This window comes from Panthera onca, chromosome A1 (genome assembly GCF_046562875.1).
Source record: "Panthera onca isolate mPanOnc1 chromosome A1, mPanOnc1 haplotype 2, whole genome shotgun sequence".
NCBI classification, from domain to species: Eukaryota; Metazoa; Chordata; class Mammalia; order Carnivora; family Felidae; genus Panthera; species Panthera onca.
This window is the reverse complement of record NC_138339.1, coordinates 94,161,090-94,181,823: the sequence shown is the minus strand read 5'-3', so window position 1 is coordinate 94,181,823 and position 20,734 is coordinate 94,161,090. Positions and strand designations below refer to the sequence as shown.

The 20,734-nt window shown below is 36.5% G+C and overlaps 1 protein-coding gene and 1 pseudogene across 7 annotated transcripts in view; both read right to left on the bottom strand.

Annotated features, from left to right (window-relative positions):
* Window positions 1-20,734, bottom strand: part of SSBP2 (single stranded DNA binding protein 2) — a 307,829-nt gene that overhangs the window by 221,121 nt on the left and 65,974 nt on the right. For 5 of the 6 annotated variants that reach the window (XM_078448416.1, XM_060637755.2, XM_078448406.1 and 2 more), the window contains exon 2: window positions 957-1,029. In XM_078448416.1, coding sequence (XP_078304542.1) covers window positions 957-1,029 — 73 coding nt within the window. Of the gene's footprint in view, window positions 1-956; window positions 1,030-20,734 lie in introns of those variants that run through there. The other variant, XM_081796552.1, reaches the window with a different exon arrangement.
* LOC145715741 (suppressor of cytokine signaling 2 pseudogene) overlaps window positions 1-20,734 on the bottom strand; it is a 151,722-nt pseudogene that overhangs the window by 93,511 nt on the left and 37,477 nt on the right. The window contains exon 2 of the transcript XR_014138160.1: window positions 957-1,029. The product of XR_014138160.1 is annotated as a suppressor of cytokine signaling 2 pseudogene (transcript). The remainder of the gene's footprint in view (window positions 1-956; window positions 1,030-20,734) is intronic.

Genomic DNA, 20,734 nt, shown 5'->3' with positions numbered 1-20,734 from the left:
TATCATTTCAATGTGCGATCAAAAACTTTAAATGACTGATATTTTATATTCTTCTGTTCACACTAAATCTTCCAAATCCAGTGTGTACTGGATTAGTTGTATTTCAAGCGTTGAAAAAGCCACATAAAGCTAATGAATAGCAAACTGGACAGAACCAATATGGGGGGAACACCAGAAGCTTTGGAATAAATGAAGATCTAAGTTTGAATTCCAATTCTGCAATTCACTCAGCTACATGACTATGAGCCAGTTATATAAATTCTCTGAGCCCTGCTGTTCTTATCAGTAAACAGGAATAATACCATCTGCCTAACAAATTTCTTAAAAGAATTCAAGATAATATATGTGAAGTACCTTGCCATATTATGTGCCTGACATGGAACAGAAGTCAGTAAAATCCTCCTCATCCTCATCATTATATAAATTGAAGAAGAAAAAGTACCATTGTAAGAAAGCTGAAATTTAAACTGAAAAATGTGAAGAGAAAAATACACAAAGAAACAAAAACCTGAAATAAGATTATCAAAATGTTTTCTAACTAAATTTAGTCATAAATCCACTATTATCCATACAAAATAAAAACAAACAAAACTCATATTTTCCAAAATTATGAATAATGCCAAAATAAGACACTGCTAAAACTAGAGATATGGTGACATTTGTCTTTTTTTTTTTTAAAGCAAATTTGCTTTATTGATTACTGTTGCCAAGGCTAATATTAGTTTCTATTTCTACAGGGGGATAAATGGCTAAAAAGTTGAGTAGAAGCTTATTGGCATGAAAATGCAATACTAAAAATGCTTACAAATAATCTACAAAGAGTATGAGGCATACTGATAACTGAGCATTCTCTGTATAGTAGGTAATGACAGTTTTTTCCAAATAATTGTTACAGTATATTTGCATCCACTTCTATAAGATATTAAAATAAAATATAAAAAATAAAGAAAACATACCTCTGATAAAAATGTTTGGGCCGATTTCTGAGCTCCTACATGGAGCAGATATTCATATACGTAGAGTGCTAACCTGGAAAATAAATAAAATATGTATTGAGAAGATGTATACTTAAAATTCACTCTTTAATGCACATACCTTTTCATTACAAAAATATCTTACACACTAACAGTGACAAAAAATCAACTCTTCCCATTGCTATTTAATGGGAGTTTATACATGTCTGTTAAGACAGAACTTAAACTAATTAAAATAGCACACAAAGAAAAAAAGCAAATATAGCTTTTCTTGACAAGAAACATCTAAAAGGGGATTTTGTCTTTGATCATGTCACTTATCATAACCTCGTTCCCTTTGTCATGCCTAATATAATTGATAATTTATAACTCAATATTAATAATCTCCATAACCTATTGTTATAATTATTATCTTCCATTATTAAAATAAATGAATTAAGTAATTGGACCTTTCCAACAACTTTATATCCTTCAATCTTCTTGGTGAATATTAACATAAACTCCAGCTATTTGCACATCTCTATGCTAATATGGGTACTCAAAGTCCATTTTAATATTTGTTCAGGCAACCTGTCCTTAGTCTTTAGGTATGATTTTTTCTTTTTAACATTTTATTTATTTTTGAGACAGAGAGAGACAGAGCATGAACAGGGGAGGGTCAGCGAGAGGGAGACACAGAATCTGAAACAGGCTCCAGGCTCTGAGCTGTCAGCACATAGCCCGACGCGGGGCTCGAACTCACGGACCGCGAGATCATGACCTGAGCCGAAGTCAGCCGCCCAACCGACTGAGCCACCCAGGCGCCCCTAGGTATGATTATTAAACCAATAACATAGTATATTAGTTTGTAAGAATTCAAATTATCAGCAAACCACAGCATTAAGCAAACTTTAAAAACAGCAAATCATATTAAGCATTTGGATGCTTATAGTTTACAGGTTAACACAAAATTACATATAAATTTATCATTTAAATATAGAATATTAAGTATGCACTATACACTTGTACTATTCTCATTATCTTGTGGATTCAGAATTTTAAGCTACACCATGTGGCTCAATTTCAGTTGAGCTGTTAACAAAATATTATTCATAAACTCAAATTAGTCTGAGGCAGTATTTTTAATGATATCTTGGACTGATGCCCAGATAGCTCACAACAGTTCAGTTTCTGCTACACTATATTTACCAATATTAAGCCAGGTTTACAGTAAACAAAACAATGTAATAATAACCACAATTCTGTAGAGCTACACCATTTCTCTTGCCAAGTGAATTTCTGATTGTTAAAGATTGATAGCATTTGCAAAAATGAATATTTTCTTCATTTTCATGAAAAATATCATGCGTGTCATGAAAAGAGAAAGCTAGTAGAAATTCAATTGCTCTGTCCATTCAATTCTTTCCCCATTCCAGAATTGCCAAACACTCAAAATGAGAATTACTCCGTGGTTACCAAGTACCACAAGAGAGTAGACATCTGTTAAAATTACACTTAGATAAAAAGTATGTTATTAGAAACATCTCCTAAACTCTTCAAGTTGAATGACACTTCTTAGATCGTGTTTCTCAACACTTTTTCTACCCTAACACACATGAGGAACATGATATCTTCCTTTTGATTGCCTTATCTCCTGTGGAAACATGGCTCATCCCCAAAGTACATAATGAATATGGGAATAATAATATTCCTATAGTTGCAAACAATCCCTACTAGTGATTCTTTTTTTTTTTAATGTTTATTTATTATTGAGAGACATAGATGGAGCGTGAATAGGGGAGGGGCAGAGACAGAGGGAGACACAGAATCTGAAACAGGCTTCAGGCTCTGAACTGTCAGCACAGAGCCCGACACAGGGCTCGAACCCACAAACCGCGAGATCGTGACCTGAGCCGAAGTCGGACGCTTAACCGACTGAGCCACCCACGCGCCCACCTACTAGTGATTCTTACTACATGTTCTTTAAATACACATATCCCACACAACCTGTCCTTCCACTAACTACTCCCAAACCTGTCACATGATTCTCTGACCACAGTGGCAAATCTCACCTCAAAAAAAGAATTGTGAATTTTTCCTGGAGAGACTATGAAGCCTCAAAATTGCTTGCTAGTGACAGTGTCACCCTACTGCCTGAGAAGAAACCTGGCCCCAAAGCAATTTCTTACAGTTGGTCAAATCTTGGGCCTGGCACCAAACCAGTGTTACCCACTAAACAAGAAAAGGCTGAACAATAAGGATGTTCCACCAAGCTTGGAAAAGTAGGAAGCAAGAGGCAGAGCATGAAGCAGAGACAGCAGGTGGGCCTTGGAGGAAGGGGAATGGACCCCAGAACAGCACAAGAGTTGCTGCATCCTTGCAATGAACACCATTCATTCCAAATTAAGCAAATCACTTCCTCGTAATCTCTTCTTTGTAATATTAAAGGGGCTAATATATTTCTACTATGTTTTTCTCAATTATGTAATAAAATGGATATCTCTTTACAAGTGGAATTAAAAGCAACAATCTCTACTCTTTCTCTATGGATCTAAGACAGTGATTATAAAAAATGTATTGGCTGGAGAGCCTGGGTAGCTCAGTCGGTTAAGCATCTGATCCTTGATTTCTTGAGATCAAGCTTCTTTTCATGTGGTTCTGCACTGAGCATGGAGCCTGCTTGGGATTCTCTCTTTCTCTCTCTCTCTCTCTCTCTCTCTGCCCCTCCCACTCCCCCCTCCTCTCTCACTTTCAAAAACAAACAAACAAGCAAAAAAACCAACTATTGGAAGAGTCACAGAATCAATGGAGAAAAGGTGTCTCAAACTACATAACTAAAAATTCCGAAGCATCTTCTAAGTGGTATGCTTGTCCTCCTACCTTTGGAATGTGTGCAGTACAAGCACATCACCACCAACAGAGTGATACAGTGGGATAGGGCAGAAAAAAAACCTATCCATAATGTTAGCTCATATGTCCAAGTTCTATAACCTCCCTTGAACAAAATTAATGCTGCCAGGCAGTCAAGATCTATGCTCCATAAAGAGTGGTTCTGCTACCATGACCACTCCATAATACATCACCAGCAAATGTCCAATATTTTAACTATCACCTCAGGGCAAAAGACTTCCCAAACCTATCTCTTTAGCCCTATCTTCTCTACTACACTCCAAACCTGCTGCTCTAAATTACTGTTTGAAGTTCCTAACAAGATACTTCTCTTTAAATTGATCACATCCAAAGTTAAATTCATCTTCTCCATCTGTTTATAGTACCCGTGCTGACCTTGAGTGAAATAGAATGTGAGTCTTCAATTCCTCATTTGTAAAATGGGAAGAATATTTTCCCATGACTGTTAAAATTTCACATAATTCTCTCACATCCAGTAATATATTACCAAGTCATGTAATGGACCTTAATGTCACAATCTCTCCCACATTTGCCAGTTCTTTCTATCCCCCTGCCTACCACTGAGGAACCACTAGGAGCCACAGCAAGAGCAGAATCATTTGCTCTAGCTTCAGATACAGGTACTGTGTATTTCCAATTAGCTCTCATAGTAGAGGCATCAGGGCCACTAGAAACTTCAGAAAGTTCTGGGGGAAAGCCCTGCAGTTAAAGATAACATTTGAACACAGATGATTCCAAGAATGGAGAGTAACACTTACCCATCCATGCAGGTAAATCATGGCACAGTCCCTTGCCTGGTGGCATGAGATTACCAAACATAAGACAACATTTTGATTCAATTTCTACTGAACAGTAAAAATTTAAAAGTAAATATTGAATATGCAAATATTTAAACCATGTATACTCTCAAATTAACTTCATTTTCCTTTTTGGGAATCCTTGAAAAATTTATTATTTTTGATGATTTAGAGTGGCTATTTAACCTAGTGGATTATAGTGTGATCCAAATACATAAAAAAATTAAGAATCATCCAATAATAGTTTATACACACATATACATACATATATGTATACATACTGTGTATAGAAAAAGAATAGAAGGAAACGTGAGTTACAGCTACTGGTAGAAACATTAATAACAATAAGAAGTAACAGGGGCGCCTGGGTGGCTCAGTCGGTTAAGCGTCCGACTTCAGCTCAGGTCACGATCTCGTGGTCCGCGAGTTCGAGCCCCGCGTCGGGCTCTGGGCTGATGGCTCAGAGCCTGGAGCCTGCTTCCGATTCTGTGTCTTCCTCTCTCTCTGCCCCTCCCCTGTTCATGCTCTGTCTCTCTCTGTCTCAAAAATAAATAAACGTTAAAAAAAAAAATTAAAAAAAAAAAAAAAAAAAGAAGTAACAAATTAAGTCTTATTAGTACAGATGGGGAGAGAAAACCTAAAGAAAGCATTAAGACCTAAGGCCTACTTAGAGTGGGAACAAACACGCCCATACGTCCTTCAGAAGGCCTGAGGGCAACTTTTCTTATAGCATGGTCCTCTAATTAAGAATCATAATGGTAGTTTTAGGTCTCCAACAAAAGTTTAAACTTGGTGCCACTCACACTACACAAAAATCTAAGATATTTGGCTACATAAAAATATTAAACCTCTGATAATACTTTCTGCAAACCATAAGAACCATAAGAATTTTTTTTCTTTTTTTTTTTCGGGGCCTAACTGAATGAATTTTAAAATTACAAATGGAAGTCTATTAATATGAAGGCTTTATGTGAATCTTTTTTTCTTTTTTCCTTGCTAAATGTAAGAAGATGGGAAAATGTGAACAGTTTTCATCACTGAAGTTTGGAATGGATGGATGTTTTCTTATATTAAATGGCAGCTTTCAGAGCCTGGAGCCTCTTCAAATTCTGTGTCTTTCTCTCTCTCTCTGTCCCTCCCCACTCATACTCTGTCTCTCTCTGTCTCTCAAAAATAAATAAACATTGGGGCGCCTGGGTGGCACAGTCGGTTAAGCGTCTGACTTCAGTTCAGGTCACGATCTCGCGGTCCGTGAGTTCGAGCCCCGCGTCGGGCTCTGGGCTGATGGCTCAGAGCCTGGAGCCTGCTTCCGATTCTGTGTCTCCTTCTCTCTCTGCCCCTCCCCCCTTCATGCTCTGTCTCTCTCTGTCTCAAAAATAAATAAAAACGTTAAAAAAAATAAATAAAAAATAAATAAATAAACATTAAAAATAAATAAATAATAAAATACTACAGTTTGACAACATAACATTGCCAAAACAATTCCTTCACACTGATTTAATCCCTATATGCAAAAAAAAAAAAAAAAAAAAAAAAAAAAAGAAAGAAAAAGACTTTTTTACAGAAATAAGTTAGTCCATTTAGTTATGGGTGGTAAATTTGTTTTTTTTTTTTAATAAAATTAATCCCCAATGACAAAAACCTCCTTCTCTCTGCTTTACTTCCTTTTAAAAGAAAAGAAGTCAAGGTTAGGAAATAAAAAAACAAAAAGATGGCAGAGGACTACAAGAGGGGTATTTTGTAAAGAATGGTCTAGCTATGGCCATTTAACACCAGTGAATTATAGGTATCCAAAATGCTGCATCCAAAATTTAGTCCCCATCTTTTGTCCTTAAATCCCAATGTCAGTAAGCATAAGACTTAGATATAGAGAACTGAAAGCAGACCAAAAGCAAATTAAGTTCTGTCTTTTCCAGTCATGTTGGATCTACAAAAGAGATCTCTCTTATTCCTGAGCCACTGTATAATTCCAGTATTGACCAAAGACATGTATCAGTGTCCAAATGTGACTCCTAGGTGATAAAATGCCAGTAGTTAGCTGGATCACAGCTACCTAACAAGTAGCAAGGAGCATTTGACAGCTACTGAAAGGCTGCTCATGAGACTGTAAGTAGTTTAGCAGTGACACTAGATCAGCCTGATCAAATTTTCAACAGAGTTTACAACCTAGTGCTAAGGAGGTGTGAAAAATTAGAAATCTCTTTCTAACATTGTCTTTTAAAAGTTCTTCATCATTAACAGCGAAGCTAAAAAACTGATTTAGAGTGTCAAAACTGTCTATGCAATGAGACTTCATTTGACTAACACCCAGTCTTTGTTTTAGCACACTAAAATTCCTATTATTTTTAATATTCTCAATATCAGTCATAAAGAAATAGATACATGATATATATACAGATACTGAAGATACTAAATGTTCTAGGGCAGGGATAAATGAATCAGTTAAGATAGGGACAGGAAGGAAAGATTAAACAATTACATGAATAGCTGGGTACAAAAAATATTTAACTCTGCTGATGTCTCATTGATGAGGCAAGTAATATTTGGGCATATGATTTGAAATTAAGTGATATGGTGTACTTAGAAAAAAAACACACTTGTCTTATATAGACAGGCAAGTTCAGGATTAAAGTGACTACAATCAATTTGGGGGAACTAAAAAGCCTAAGATGTAAAAATGAGAATTAATAAAAAAATAATTAATCAAGTTTGTAGAAGTACAATTACTCATTGAAAATTCACAGTAAAATTTTCCATCCAATCTTCTATCTAATCTATAAACACCGGAAATACAGTACTGACTGTACTTGATAACAGTACTTAATTCCACTGCAATTCAGCTGGAAAATCTTATACTTTATACCCAGGCTCCCACTTGCGTACGGAATCCTGATATATACAATTTAAGTCTTTACTATCTGTTGGTGTTATCCTTACAGAGTAGATTTTCCTTTACATTCACCCAGAATACTAGTAGCTTCTTAATGCTTGCTGATTAACCGTGGAGATCTTCTCGTACTCTGTTTCAATGTTTTAACATCAAAATTAACACAGACACCAGACCTCAACTTATGCCATGGAGGAGTAAGTAGAACTGAACTTGTTCTCTTTCTTTAAACAACTAGAAAACTGGATATACTATCTGATCAAATCTGAGAGGGATTTAGGCAGCTGGAATTTATGGGCAGAGTATTAGACAGGAGGGAGCTACACAGGAAAAAGCTCCAACCATCTTGTTGCCCATGCGTGAGGTGAAACTTTACCAGGCCAAGGAAAGAACACTGCTCAAGAACATTCATTAGAGAACCATGGGTCACACATCAGATGTAGGACTAAACTAGTGTTAGAGTAAAAGGAGACTGAAGCCTCACAATGGTGAGTAATTTTAACCACCTAAACCAAGGTTTTAACAGTATACAAGTCTAGCAAGATTGATATGGCCAGAAAGAAAGTAGCTTTAAGTAAAGATAAGTACGAAAAACAAAAAAAGTGATACTGGTTATCAACTCAGAGATATTAAGATAGCTTTAAGGTTGGTAAATGACTTGGCCAGTGGGTGCAAGGAGTATATGGGAAATCTTTGTACTTCATTCAATTTTGCTGTGAACCTAAAATTGCTCTTTAAAACAAAAAGGTGGATGTGATGGATAATGCAGTTTCTTACTTCATTCTCCTGTACCTTACTCCTCCTGTACTGTTCGGTATTTTGCAAATTTTCTATAATCAAGAAAAAATTATTTTAAAACTTAGTCATGAGCTCATAGCTCCTTCCCCAAGCTTATTATCTACATGTAACACTTCCTCAAGTAAAGATTAACAGTAATAGCTTAATAATGTTATTTCAATATATTATAACAAAGAAAATCTTCCTTCTAAATAATGTAAATTATATATCCAAGAAATTAAGATATCTAGAAAATATTTAAAAGATGTCTAATGTTTTCCTGCTGGTTACTAAGCACCAAAAATAACTTATTCAGAATTTTTTTCTGGGTTTACCACTCTTATTTTTCTTAATTCTTCCTATTAATTCTCTTTTGTTATATTTGCACATGCCATTTTGGCATTGAGACCTATTCTACTTTATATCTGTTTTCTTTTCCCATTCACTTTACATTCCCCACTACTTTTTGCACCTTCTTTTTTAATGTTTCCCCATATTCCAACTACTTTATCCTCAGCCAAACCCTATGATCATCTAGCTATAACACACTTGGTAATGTCTTTACTTGGACCTACTCATTATTGTCATATTTAAAGCATACACATTAATATGCACCCTTAAGTGAGGCTAGTGCTTATGATCCATTTTCCACTTTCCCTAGAATAATTCTGGAAGAGTTTTTCTCATAACAAATTCCAGCAATGTCTCTGATCTGCACTCCTTAAGTTATAGGCAGAACAGGAAAGAAAGGCTTCAGAAGAATACAGCCACAGACATAAGGACCCAGAACTCTTAACACTACAGAAGGAAGTGGGCAGGCGTTCAAAGGAAAAACTCCAACTCAGGAAAGACACAGGATAATTCTTTCCCTATGATTTTCAGTGGATATAAATGCACGGTAATTATTTTAATTTTTTTGAGTTAATGTTTTTTAAAGATCCATGTAAGATAATCAGAACTTTATGTTTCCCCCTCACCCCCAGGTCTTAATCTATTTCCTAGCATTGGTTTGAAATATTTAGACACTTACAGCATTTGGTCTTTCAGACTGTTTATTAATCTCTTTCTTAGGCAACTCTTACGCACCTATTTTGTGTAAAGTACTGAGAAGCAATGAAATATCATTAAGATCTATTAATGTAGAATCTGTAGCAATAGAGTCAGAGAATGCATCTTTACATCAAGAAAGAGTTTAACTAGTAGCAAAAATAATTCTAAATATCTGATGTTAGAAACAAAAACAATTTTCAAACATCCTGAGAAACTTTACAAATGAACACTTATGCTAATCACCATCAACAGTTAATAAGCTCCTACTATTGTTCTAGGTGTTAGAAAAAAAAAAAGAGAGAGAGGGAGAGAGATACAAATTTTGCTCTCAGGTAATTTTCAGACTTGTTAATGGGATGAAACATATAATTAAAAATAAGATTGGTAATATAAAGGAGCATATGATGGGTATGCAAGCAACAAAACATAAAGAAACCAGAATAGGAAGAGACCATTATAAAAGACTCTTGACAAAAGGGCTTCAACTGACAGAGGAAATAGTTAATCTAGGTATTAAGGGAAATGGGATAAGCAGGAAGAAAAGGAGATTTTAAAGAAAAGGGTAATAGTGTGAAAGAATTATCTGTATTATACTCAACACTGGTAGTCAAAATAAAATTCTCTATGTACCTGAAAGTAATAAAATGGTTTTGTAAGATACTCTATTACTGAGACAGATTTCTACATTTCAATATACAATAGAAAGATTTTACTCCAGTATTATGGAATATAATATAGTAACAATACCAACTTATATTTATAGTATTTTATAGCTTATAAAATGCTTTCACATATGAAAGTCATTTATTATTAGCCATTTATAGTAATTTTATTTTATTAAGAATTTTTTTTACATAATTCTCTTTTAATTATTTTTTCAGCTTATATTAAAATGAGCCTTATTATGACATTTGTAATTGAAAAAATGTTTATCTAGAAGAATGTTTACCTATGGAATCTCCCAAATGAAATGTAGGTTATCATGAAAAGCTTTAGAATACAGAAATTTACTTTCTATTCAAAAACATGAGCAAAAACCCACTTTTTATTTTTTTAATATCAGAAAGTAGAATCTATATTTTTCAAATTTAGATAATGTTATTTTTATGCTTCAGCTATATTTGTATCTAAGACAAATATTTAAAAGTATCTCTACATAAGAAGCCAAAAAAGAAAAGCAGGCAGGAGGGAAAAAAAACAAGATAAAACACAATATGAAGCTCTATTAAATTCATCTCTAGATAGCCAATTTCTAATCAATTGCACTAAGAAAACATTTAGCATTCATGAGTGCCTAAATCAAAGAAAAGAGAGTGAGCTAAGAAATCCTGACTTCCTTAAGTCCAGATAGAAATAAGCAAACTAACTCCTTAATTTTAGATAAACAATCATAGCATAATTAGCAAATTTGAAAATAAAATTTAGGAGATAACTAAAATATTTAGATTCCTGAATTCACATCCCTAAAGAAGAGACACTATGAAACACTGCACTAAATCTGATTAAGATTAGTTTAACAAGGAGCACCTGGATGGCTCAGTCAGTTGAGAATCCAACTTCAGCTCAGGTAATAATCTCATAGTTCTTGAGTTCGAGCCCCAATGTGGGCTCTACACTGACAGTTCAGAGCCTGGAGCCTGCTTCGGATTCCATGTCTCCCTCTCTCTCTGCTCCTCCCCTGCTCGCACTCTGTCTCTCTCTCTCTCTCAAAAATAAACATTATAAAAAAAATTTTTTTTAAGATTAGTTCAACAAAAATAAATGTAAAATCCTGTGCTTGAATCAATAAACTTGTACAGGATTGACAAGTATAACTTAATAATAGCTCATGTAAAAAGACAGATTTTAGTTGACTGTAAGTTTATGAATTAATAGCATATTTAACTGCCCTGCCAAAAGAGCTAATTTTATCTCTAAAGGTTTTAATAAAGTATAGAACTAGACAGGAGAGGTAATATTCCTAGACAGATGAAGAAGAAAAAAAAGAAAGACAATAATAAACAATGACTGAAAGTGTCAGTGATGCCTAGCCTGCAAAAAGAAAAGGCCCAAATACTTAACTTAATATGTTATTAACTATTAGAGAGATTGGTCTAATTTCATATGGCTACAAAGGGTGGAACTAAAACCAATGATTCAAGTGAGAGGAAGGCAAATTCTAACTCAATGTAACAAAGTAAACATTAGAGCTATCCAAAACTGTTATGGTTTAGGAAAGAACCATTTTGGGAATGGGAAATGTAAGTGTCCAATAAGTAAAGGAACAGGTAGAATATTGGGATACTGAAGAGGGTTTATTCACTGAACAGAAGTTTGGACTCAATGACCTTTCAAGTTACTTCCCAAGTGCAAGATTATATAATCCTATTGTTACTAAAATATGGCCCAGAGCAACTGAACAACTTCCAGAACAACAGAACCATTTAGAAGAGTTGAGATTAAGATGTGTCACTCTTAAAGCTTAGACTACTATATCTAGGAAAAATACTGTATAATATGATTCAACATCATCCTCAAAGAAATTTTATTATCCAGGAAATATCATTCTGTGACCAAGTAAAGGACAAAGTGGCAAGCTCACCTGTCAAAGTTGAACCTAAGGTAACTTCCAGGACAACCACCACTCCCACCACTCGGCTCCTACGTGCAAACATTAAGAAGATAAACTCTGTTTTTCCATAATATACTACTGTGTGGTTCCTACAGATCAGCGTGGACCAATACTCCTGTTTCCAAACCAAAAATGTAAGATAAAAGATATGCCTATGAGAAAAATCTACCCCTACCAATCAAAAATTACTCAACTGACTCCATGTGCATTGGTTCAGTGGGTAAAATCAGAGCAAGCAGAGTTCCAATCAATAAATAGAAAGAGGTGTATCACCAGACAACTCTAAGAGAGTATGTAATTTCTAAACCTATTTACTCTTTCCAAATTCCCCCAGATGTTAGCTTAGAGAATTGTTACAGCCTATATTAGTTTAATCCTTTTAACCTAATCCACCCTATAATGAGAAACCATATTTTTTATTCCAAAACAGTTGAAGGGGATAAATTACACTAATATTGACAATTACAAAGCCTGCTAAATAGAAAATGTGTTATAATAGGTTCATGGTGATAAATCAGATTACTATGCCACTGCAATGTTTTCTTGGCATATCAAAATATAATTTATAAATTGTAAGTAAAATATTTTAGCAAAGGTCTGCCTTCCATAATTGGTTTCCCTAAATGTCTGCAAAACTAAATGTGTTTGAGAGCAGAATGGTCTGCAGATACAAACACTGTCAAATGCATAATCTCTCCTTGTCTTTAAACAGTTCCCTTCTGATTATCAGAGCGTACAAGAGAAATACCATGAAAGTGCCAAAACAGCAAATTAACCAAATTTACAGAGCTTTCAGAAGTTTCTAGTCTCCTTCCCCAAACACACACACATAATTTTAACCTCTTCTATAGCAGAGATTAGTTGCTTCAAGCTCTCTCATCAGAGTAAGAAACCACATTTTTAGTTGGACGTTTTTGCTCCCCTATTTCCCTTGAAGCTGGGTATGTTCACTTGCCTGAAGATTGGCCAAAGAGATATGGACTGAAGTTGGAGGACTTATACAAGGAAGTCCATTCTTCTAGTTCCTTTATCCTGCTCGCAGCTGGTAAGGAGGATACAAGGGTTCTTAGCCTCCATCTTGGATCATGGAAAGGAGACTACTTTAGGAATACCAGATGCAATGCACTAAATGTTTGTGTACCCCACCCCCAAAATACATGTGTTGAAACCCTAATTCCAATGTGATAGTATCTGGAGGTAGGACCTTGGTGAGTTAGTACAGGAGGGTGGAGTCTTCATAAATGGCATTAGTGCTCTGACAGAAGAGACCAGAAAGCTAGCTACTTTCTTTTCATTGTGTGAGGACACAGAGAAGTTGGCAATCTACAGGCATCAAGAGGGTCCTCATCAGAACCAGACCATGCTGGCACTCTGATCTTGGATTTCTAGCCTCCAAAAGTGTATGAAATAAACTTCTGTTCTTCATAAGCTACTCAGTCTATGGTATTTGTCATAGCAGCCTGAGCTGACTAAAACACCAGTCAAGAGGTAGAAGGGGCATAGATCCCTTGACATCTTCATGGAACTGCCATTGCAGCCTTCAATTCTCAATCTTCAGACTGCTTTTCTTTGAGAGGAAATAAATTTTATCTTATTATTATTTAGAGTTTTCAATCATGTACAACCTAACCAATTCCTAAGGAGTAAATGTGCTGACAAGTCAGGCCTCCTGTCTAGCCTTCCCACCATACTGACTTCCTCACAACTCAACCCAAACCACAGGGTCACAAGTGGTCACTGCACAATCTTTATCTTAGTGTACTTCTTTAATGTATGTGATTCTGGTGATAACTCCTCCTTTAGACCTAAACCATCAAATCACTTTCTACTCATTCTCCTCCATATCTTAAATCCTTGATTTGCTTTTTTCCTACAAGCTTTTCTTCCTCCACCTACCCTTCAACTGCTGACATTCCCTAAGTTTACTTCATAGTCCTCTTCTCATTCTACAGGTTTTCCTCAGACTGACTAGGCCAGTCAATAGAAAAGAGTCAATGCTTTACACTACCCAACTTATATCTCCAATTCACAATTTGGGAAAAGCTCCAGATGGATTTATTCAACTGTTTACTGGTAAAACCCACCTGATTCTCCCCCTGGCAACTTAAATGCCATATTCCTCTCTCTTCCACCTCTTCAATGACACATATACATTGTGTCCAAACCAAAAACATGATGGTCATTCCTCAGTTCCTTACTCTTGCCTGATATGCAGTCACTAAATATTCTAGATGCTATAGGCTGTGACTCATATCTGTCTCCCTCAGCAATCCCCTCACAGCCACTTTCCCACATTACTGTAACTGGTCTTCTTTTCCACCCATCCTCACTCTTCTCCATAGTGAAATGAAAAGATCATTACAAAGTTTTGAACTATTAAAGTTGCTTCCCTGGTCATGAGTGCATTCTCAGGGAATAAGCGCTAGCCAGATACCTGAATATGGCAAAAGTGGCCTGTTCAGATTTGTTAATACCCTCTTCTACAATCTCATCTATGTCAACCCACTTAGCACACCTATATAGAAACCAAATGGAAGAGTTTCCAAATGGGTGGTATTGCTTCACAACTACTTGCCTTTGTACAATTCTACTGTGTGGAATTCTCCCCTCCTATTAAACTAAGAAAATGGCTCCTCCTCCTTGAAAAGTTTAATTCAATACTTCCTAACTGTGAAACCTTTCCTGACCACCATCTTCTCTCTTAATTTTCCTTCCCTCTGTGACACCACTGTATCTTTGTTATAGAAATTATGCAAATAAATAATTAGCACAGAATATTGAATCTAGTTTCTCTTTTAGAATTTGAGACTGGAAAAAAATATTAATCATCTTTGCATTCCTAGTATATCTCTGACACCTGGTAGGTATTAGTAGAAGGAAGAAAGGGAGGAAAGAAGGCAGGGAGGGAGGGATGTGAAAGGAAGAGAAAAAAAGAGAAGGGAAAGAAAGAAAAAGGGGAAAAGTCCATCTGGTTAATCCTCCTAACGACTCAAAAGAGGAAAATTAAGGCCCAGGAAGATTTCAAGATTTATTCATGATAACCCAATAATTAAAATGTAGGATAGCCTGGGTGGGTCAGTCAGTTGAGCGTCTGACTCTTGGTTTCAGCTCAGATCATGATCTCACAGTTTCGTGAATCTGAGCCATATGCTGGGCTCTGTGCTGACAGTGCAGAGCCTGCTTGGGATTCTCTGTCTCCCTCTGTCTTTGCTCTTCCCCTACTCACACCGTCTCTGTCTCTCTGGGGATAAATAAGTAAACTTTAAAATAAAAATAAAAATTAAAAAATAAAATGTTGGATAAAAAGTATGACATTCCATCTGTCTCTCAAGTATAGTTCAGTCTCAGTACAATACTCTTCCTTTCAAGTCTACTCTTTTTCCCCAATATTTCAATACTTTCCACTTTCTGTAAAAGTGGCAGGGAATTTATTCATAAATTTAATGTGCCCTAAAAGCATAAAAAGTTGCCTATCAAACGTCTGGCTTCTGTTCGGCAAGTAAGAAACTTAGAGGTGTTCTAAGATCAAGATCAAGAGTCACATGCTCCATCTTAACAACAAGTTGAACAAAGAGAAAAATCAACAACTGTGCTGAGATCTCTAAGAGAGAAGAGGTCACAGAGCAAACTACTGCCCCCAAACTGTAGAGATAGACAGGCAGATATACAAAAATACAACTAATCAGAGCAGAAACCCCTGAGTAGGAATCTTTTCAGGAACCAATGTGTGGGTAGGAAACCTGAATTATAACTGACAAATTGCTAGAGGCTCAGCATGGGCAAGTCTGAGAGACAAACACTCCAGAGAATCCAATCACAGGGAGTGTCCATACGATGGTGAGTTTTATTTCCATGAGCCCAACCTGGTCTCAAAGTAAGTATCAGAAAAAAATCCCCTCAAGCTTCAAGCATGAGAAGGGGAAAAGCAATCATTCTGAAATACTCTAGAGCATTCTATTTTTCCTTTACTTTTTTTCTTCTCAGATTTTATTTTTAAGTAATCTCTTCAATACTCAACGTGGGGCTTGAACTCACAACCCCAAGATCAAGAGTCACATGCTTTCCCAACTCAGCCCAGTCAGGTGCCCCTATTTTTCTTTAAAGGCTGCTCTCAGGAGAAACTATTTTGCTACAGCCTAAACTGCTCGAGTTTCATCAGAGCATAACCAACTCGAAGTGACATATCCAGCAACCATCTCTAGCCTTCTAAGTGGGGGAAGGGAAACACAGAACTCCAGTCTCCTCTAGGCATCCTGCACCACCTAAGAGGGGATAATCCTGAGAACCACTTAGGACATTCAGAGTCCAGAGGCACAGGATCACCAAAAGACCAAGACCTAATCCTAGGACTACAGAATGAATATCTCCACCTCCCTGCCCCCTTCATACATCTTTCCACTGTGCTACCAAATGCCTATTTAATATAGTTCCTTACACCCAGCACATCATGTCCACCTTTCAACAGAAAGTTACAGGGTATACCAAAGGCAAAAAAACACAATTTGAAGAAACTGAACAGCATCAGAACCAAAGTCTGATATGGCAAGAATATTGGAATTATCAGGCCATAATTTTTTTAAAAATAGGATTACTATTGCTGAGGGCTTTAATGGAATGGAGACAACATGCAGAAATGGATAATTAATGTAAATTAACCAGATTATTATTGCTAGAAACTTCTCTCTTTGATTAAAAGAGGCTTATTTGGTGTATTTTCTTATTTAATAGTACTTTCTTCTTTTAATGGAATTTATTTTACACTGTTTTTAGTTTATGCTATACAATATAATACTTATCTTTGAAAAGATTCCAAAGGTTATGTAATTTAAAGGAAAATTTAATAAAGAATTTCAAGTGTGTGAAAGTAACATTTTAAAAACAAACCCATGTGTTCTATGGACATTTAAATATTTCCTAATGATATTATAGAAAAAAAAAAGTGTCTATAAAAGGAAATGGTGTAGGGGCACCTGGATGGCTCAACCAGCCAGTCCAATGGCATGGGACTCTTGGTTTGGGCTCAGGTCATGATCTCATGGTTCAAGAGTTTGAGCCCAGCATCAAGCTCTGCCCTGACAGTGCCTGCTGGGGATTATCTGTCACCCTCTCCCTCTACCCCTCCCCCACTCATGCTGTCTCTGCCTCTCACAAGATAAATAAATAAACTAAAAAAAAAAAAAAAAAAAAAAAAAAAAAGAAGAAGAAGAAAGAAAGAAACGGTCAGGCAGAACCTGACTTGCAAAGGTTGATCTGGCAAATCTACCACATCTGAGAAATGCAAGCCCCTGGCTAGGCTAACTGCCAAAATTCAAGGTCCTTTTTGTGCAGCTATTGTTAAACATTCCCCTGCAGTTCCCTGTTCAACCATCTAGTCTCCAACTTATTCTACCCTGCTCTTGTAAGGCCAATTTGACCCCATCCCAATAATATTCCACCTTCCTTAACTGCCATCCTTCCTTTTCTAGGTGCCAAGATTCTCCACCTCTAGAATGATCTTTCATATATCTGTCTCCAGGTACAATTACTTCACCCATTTCCCTAACTTGCATAAGCCCCTGTCTCCTTCCTGTCACAGCTGCAGAGGTCACTCATTCTCTCATTGCCACTACCAAAGAGTGACAAAATATCCTCTCACTGCCAATGGGGCTTGGAGAAGAAATGGAAACATTCCCTGTTGTATTTAGGGGTATGGAAGTCAGGAAAAAGGCAGGGGTGGGGGGCATTCTTCTGGTTATTAGAAGTGCTTGTATACCTAAATAGACTCTCTAAATTTTAGATTTACGGTTGGAACTCATATCCCCAAGACAATGGGAAACCATAATATTGCTAGTTCTGTAATTCAGCCATATTATGGGAACAACTGGGAATGTAATTACAATTTTCTCTTTAGGGATATTTCTCTGTACCAAACAAGACAATTTACAGACCACATTTTGAAAGACAACCTACTTAAAACACTGGGAGCAGCATGTTGAGTTATTTATTCATATTTTCCTATACTACTAAATAAAAACTATGGAGAGATAAAACTGTAAGCGGCTGAAGAGCAGGAGCTTCGCATATCCTGTTTCAGATTTTTTTTTTAACGTGTATTTATTTTTGAGACAGAGAGAGACAGAGCATGAACGGGGGAGGGTCAGAGAGAGGGAGACACAGAATCTGAAACAGGCTCCAGGCTCTGAGCTGTCAGCACAGAGCCCAATGCGGGGCTCAAACTCGCAGACCGCGAAATCGTGACCTGAGCCGAAGTCAGCCGCTTAACCGACTGAGCCACCCAGGTGCCCCTTGTTTCAGATTTTATACTGCACTCAGCATTGGCCACACTTTAAGCACTCAACAAATATCTGGAGAAAAAAGGTGGGGGTAGGTTGGGGATGAAGAAAAGCCCAACATCCCCAAGAGAACCCATCCATGATGAACTTGTGCCTATGATTAGGTAAGGGAGAATGCAGGATATTTCAGAGATCTAGAAGAAAGGAACCTTCTTCATCCTTCAGGTTACATGACATAAGTAAGGACTCCTTTTTGAATAATCCTAACTTATCCATGGGTTAAAATCCTATCCTCCCAGGACAGACTGTCAAAAATTACATCTGTCCAGTTGAAACTTGAGATGTTAAGTCATCTTTCACTGGGAGCACTACAAAATAATGTGATAAATGCTTTCAATTTTAACCACTCAGAAAAATAAAGTGGAAGGGGGCGCCTGGGTGGCGCAGTCGGTTAAGCGTCCGACTTCAGCCAGGTCACGATCTCACGGTCCGTGAGTTCGAGCCCCGCATCAGGCTCTGGGCTGATGGCTCAGAGCCTGGAGCCTGTTTCCGATTCTGTGTCTCCCTCTCTCTCTGTCCCTCCCCCGTTCATGCTGTGTCTCTCTCTGTCCCAAAAATAAATAAACGTTGAAAAAAAAAAAAAAAAAAATAAAGTGGAAGGTTGATGACATTTTTCTATATAAAATTTAGGAGCAAGGGAGAAAGAAGACTAGCTACAGTAGAAAACTTTTTCAGATTAAATTATTCAGATTGATTGTTTTTTGGTTCCACTTGTTACTTTATTCACTCAAATAGTTATATTCTTAGGTGTGTTTTTATTATAAGAGACTATGACAGCTTTATTGGAATTTACAACCTAGTGTTTATTTACATAGAATGTTTCATTAACATTGCTTGCCTGATCTTCTATTTTAATTAGATTAACATCATTTGAAATAAAACCAGTTTCAAGAAATAAAGCAAAAAAGGTAAATATGATAGTTAACAATCATGATTACTGGCCCAAATATTTTTAATCTTATTGTTTCTCAATGGACCTAGGAAAAGATTTTGAAGAAGAAAGCAAAGCAAGATCTAAGGTCCCAGGGCTGCTATCTATTTTTTCTGGAGACCATTAAAAACTTTTTATTTTTTAAATTTATTTTGAGAGAGAGTGAGAGCACATGTGAACAGGGGAGGGGCAGAGAGAGAGGTAGAGAGAATCCCAAGCAGGCTCCCACTGTCAGCACACAGCCCAATGCAGGGCTTGAACCCACAAACTGGGAGATCACTACCCAAGCCAAAATCAAGAGTCAGATACTGAACTGACTGAGCCACGCAGGTTCTCTGACCACTAAAAACTTTTTAAGAAGAAATAAAGTTCTCAAAATAGGCAAGATAAAAACTGAGTTATAATATTATATTGTTATAAGTATAAATCCCTTATATCCAGTAATAATTACTCAAATATCCAAATGATATAGTAAGAGGCTAGAATGTATCAAATGAACAAATATTAACATTACAAAAATATAACCATAATTATTTGCCCCACAAGTAAAATTATTTATCTAAAAATATTATCTACACGGGGTGCCTGGGTGGCTCAGTCGGTTGAATGTCCAACTTCAGCTCAGGTCAGGATCTCACAGTTTGTGAGTTCGAGCCCTGCGTCGGGCTCTGTGCTGACAGCTCAGAGCCTGGAGCCTGTTTCGGATTCTGTCTCCCTCTCTCTGCCCCTTCCCCGCTCATGCTCTGTCTCTCTCTGTCTCTCAAAACTGAATAAAGTTAAAAAAAATTTTTTTAATAATATCTATATATTCTTCTGAAAGAGAAGTTCTTCACACTGTGTTTTATATCCCAACAGATATTTACTTTAAATTTCTTTTTCCAGACACCATTCTCTCCTCAAAAGTTTAAGATGATACCAGGAAATTGATATGTCTATTTAAAATAATGACTATGACTAGCAATGTATTATGAATGAACTACAAAGATAAATACACATGAAGTAAAAGGTTTTAAATATAAAATACCAACCATGGGATACCTGGGTGGCTCAGTCAGTTAAGCACCCAACTTCAGCTCAGGTCACAATCTCCATCCACATTTCATGAGTTCCAGCCCCTCCAGCAGCCAGGAGCCTACTTCAGATTCTGTGTCTCCCTCTCTCTCTGCCCCCTCCCCTGGTCGTGCTCTGTTTCCTTCTCTTCCTCCCTCTCTCTCTCAAAAATAAATAAACATTAAAAAAAAATTTTTAACCGCGCAGGTTTTTGCCAAGTTTCAGTAAATTAATAAATGCCAAACTCCATAGTGCAACTTGTAAAAAAATGAAATAGCCAATGGTTGACAGGAGGATCTAACAAACCTTTACAACTTTAGTCTGCCAGGAATAAGTTCAATGAATAATATAGCAAAAAGAGCATCAGCACATAATTTAAGCTTCTAGGATTTGGCAAAAGAATTCTGCTTAAATAGGTTTAGGTACTTTGATTGAC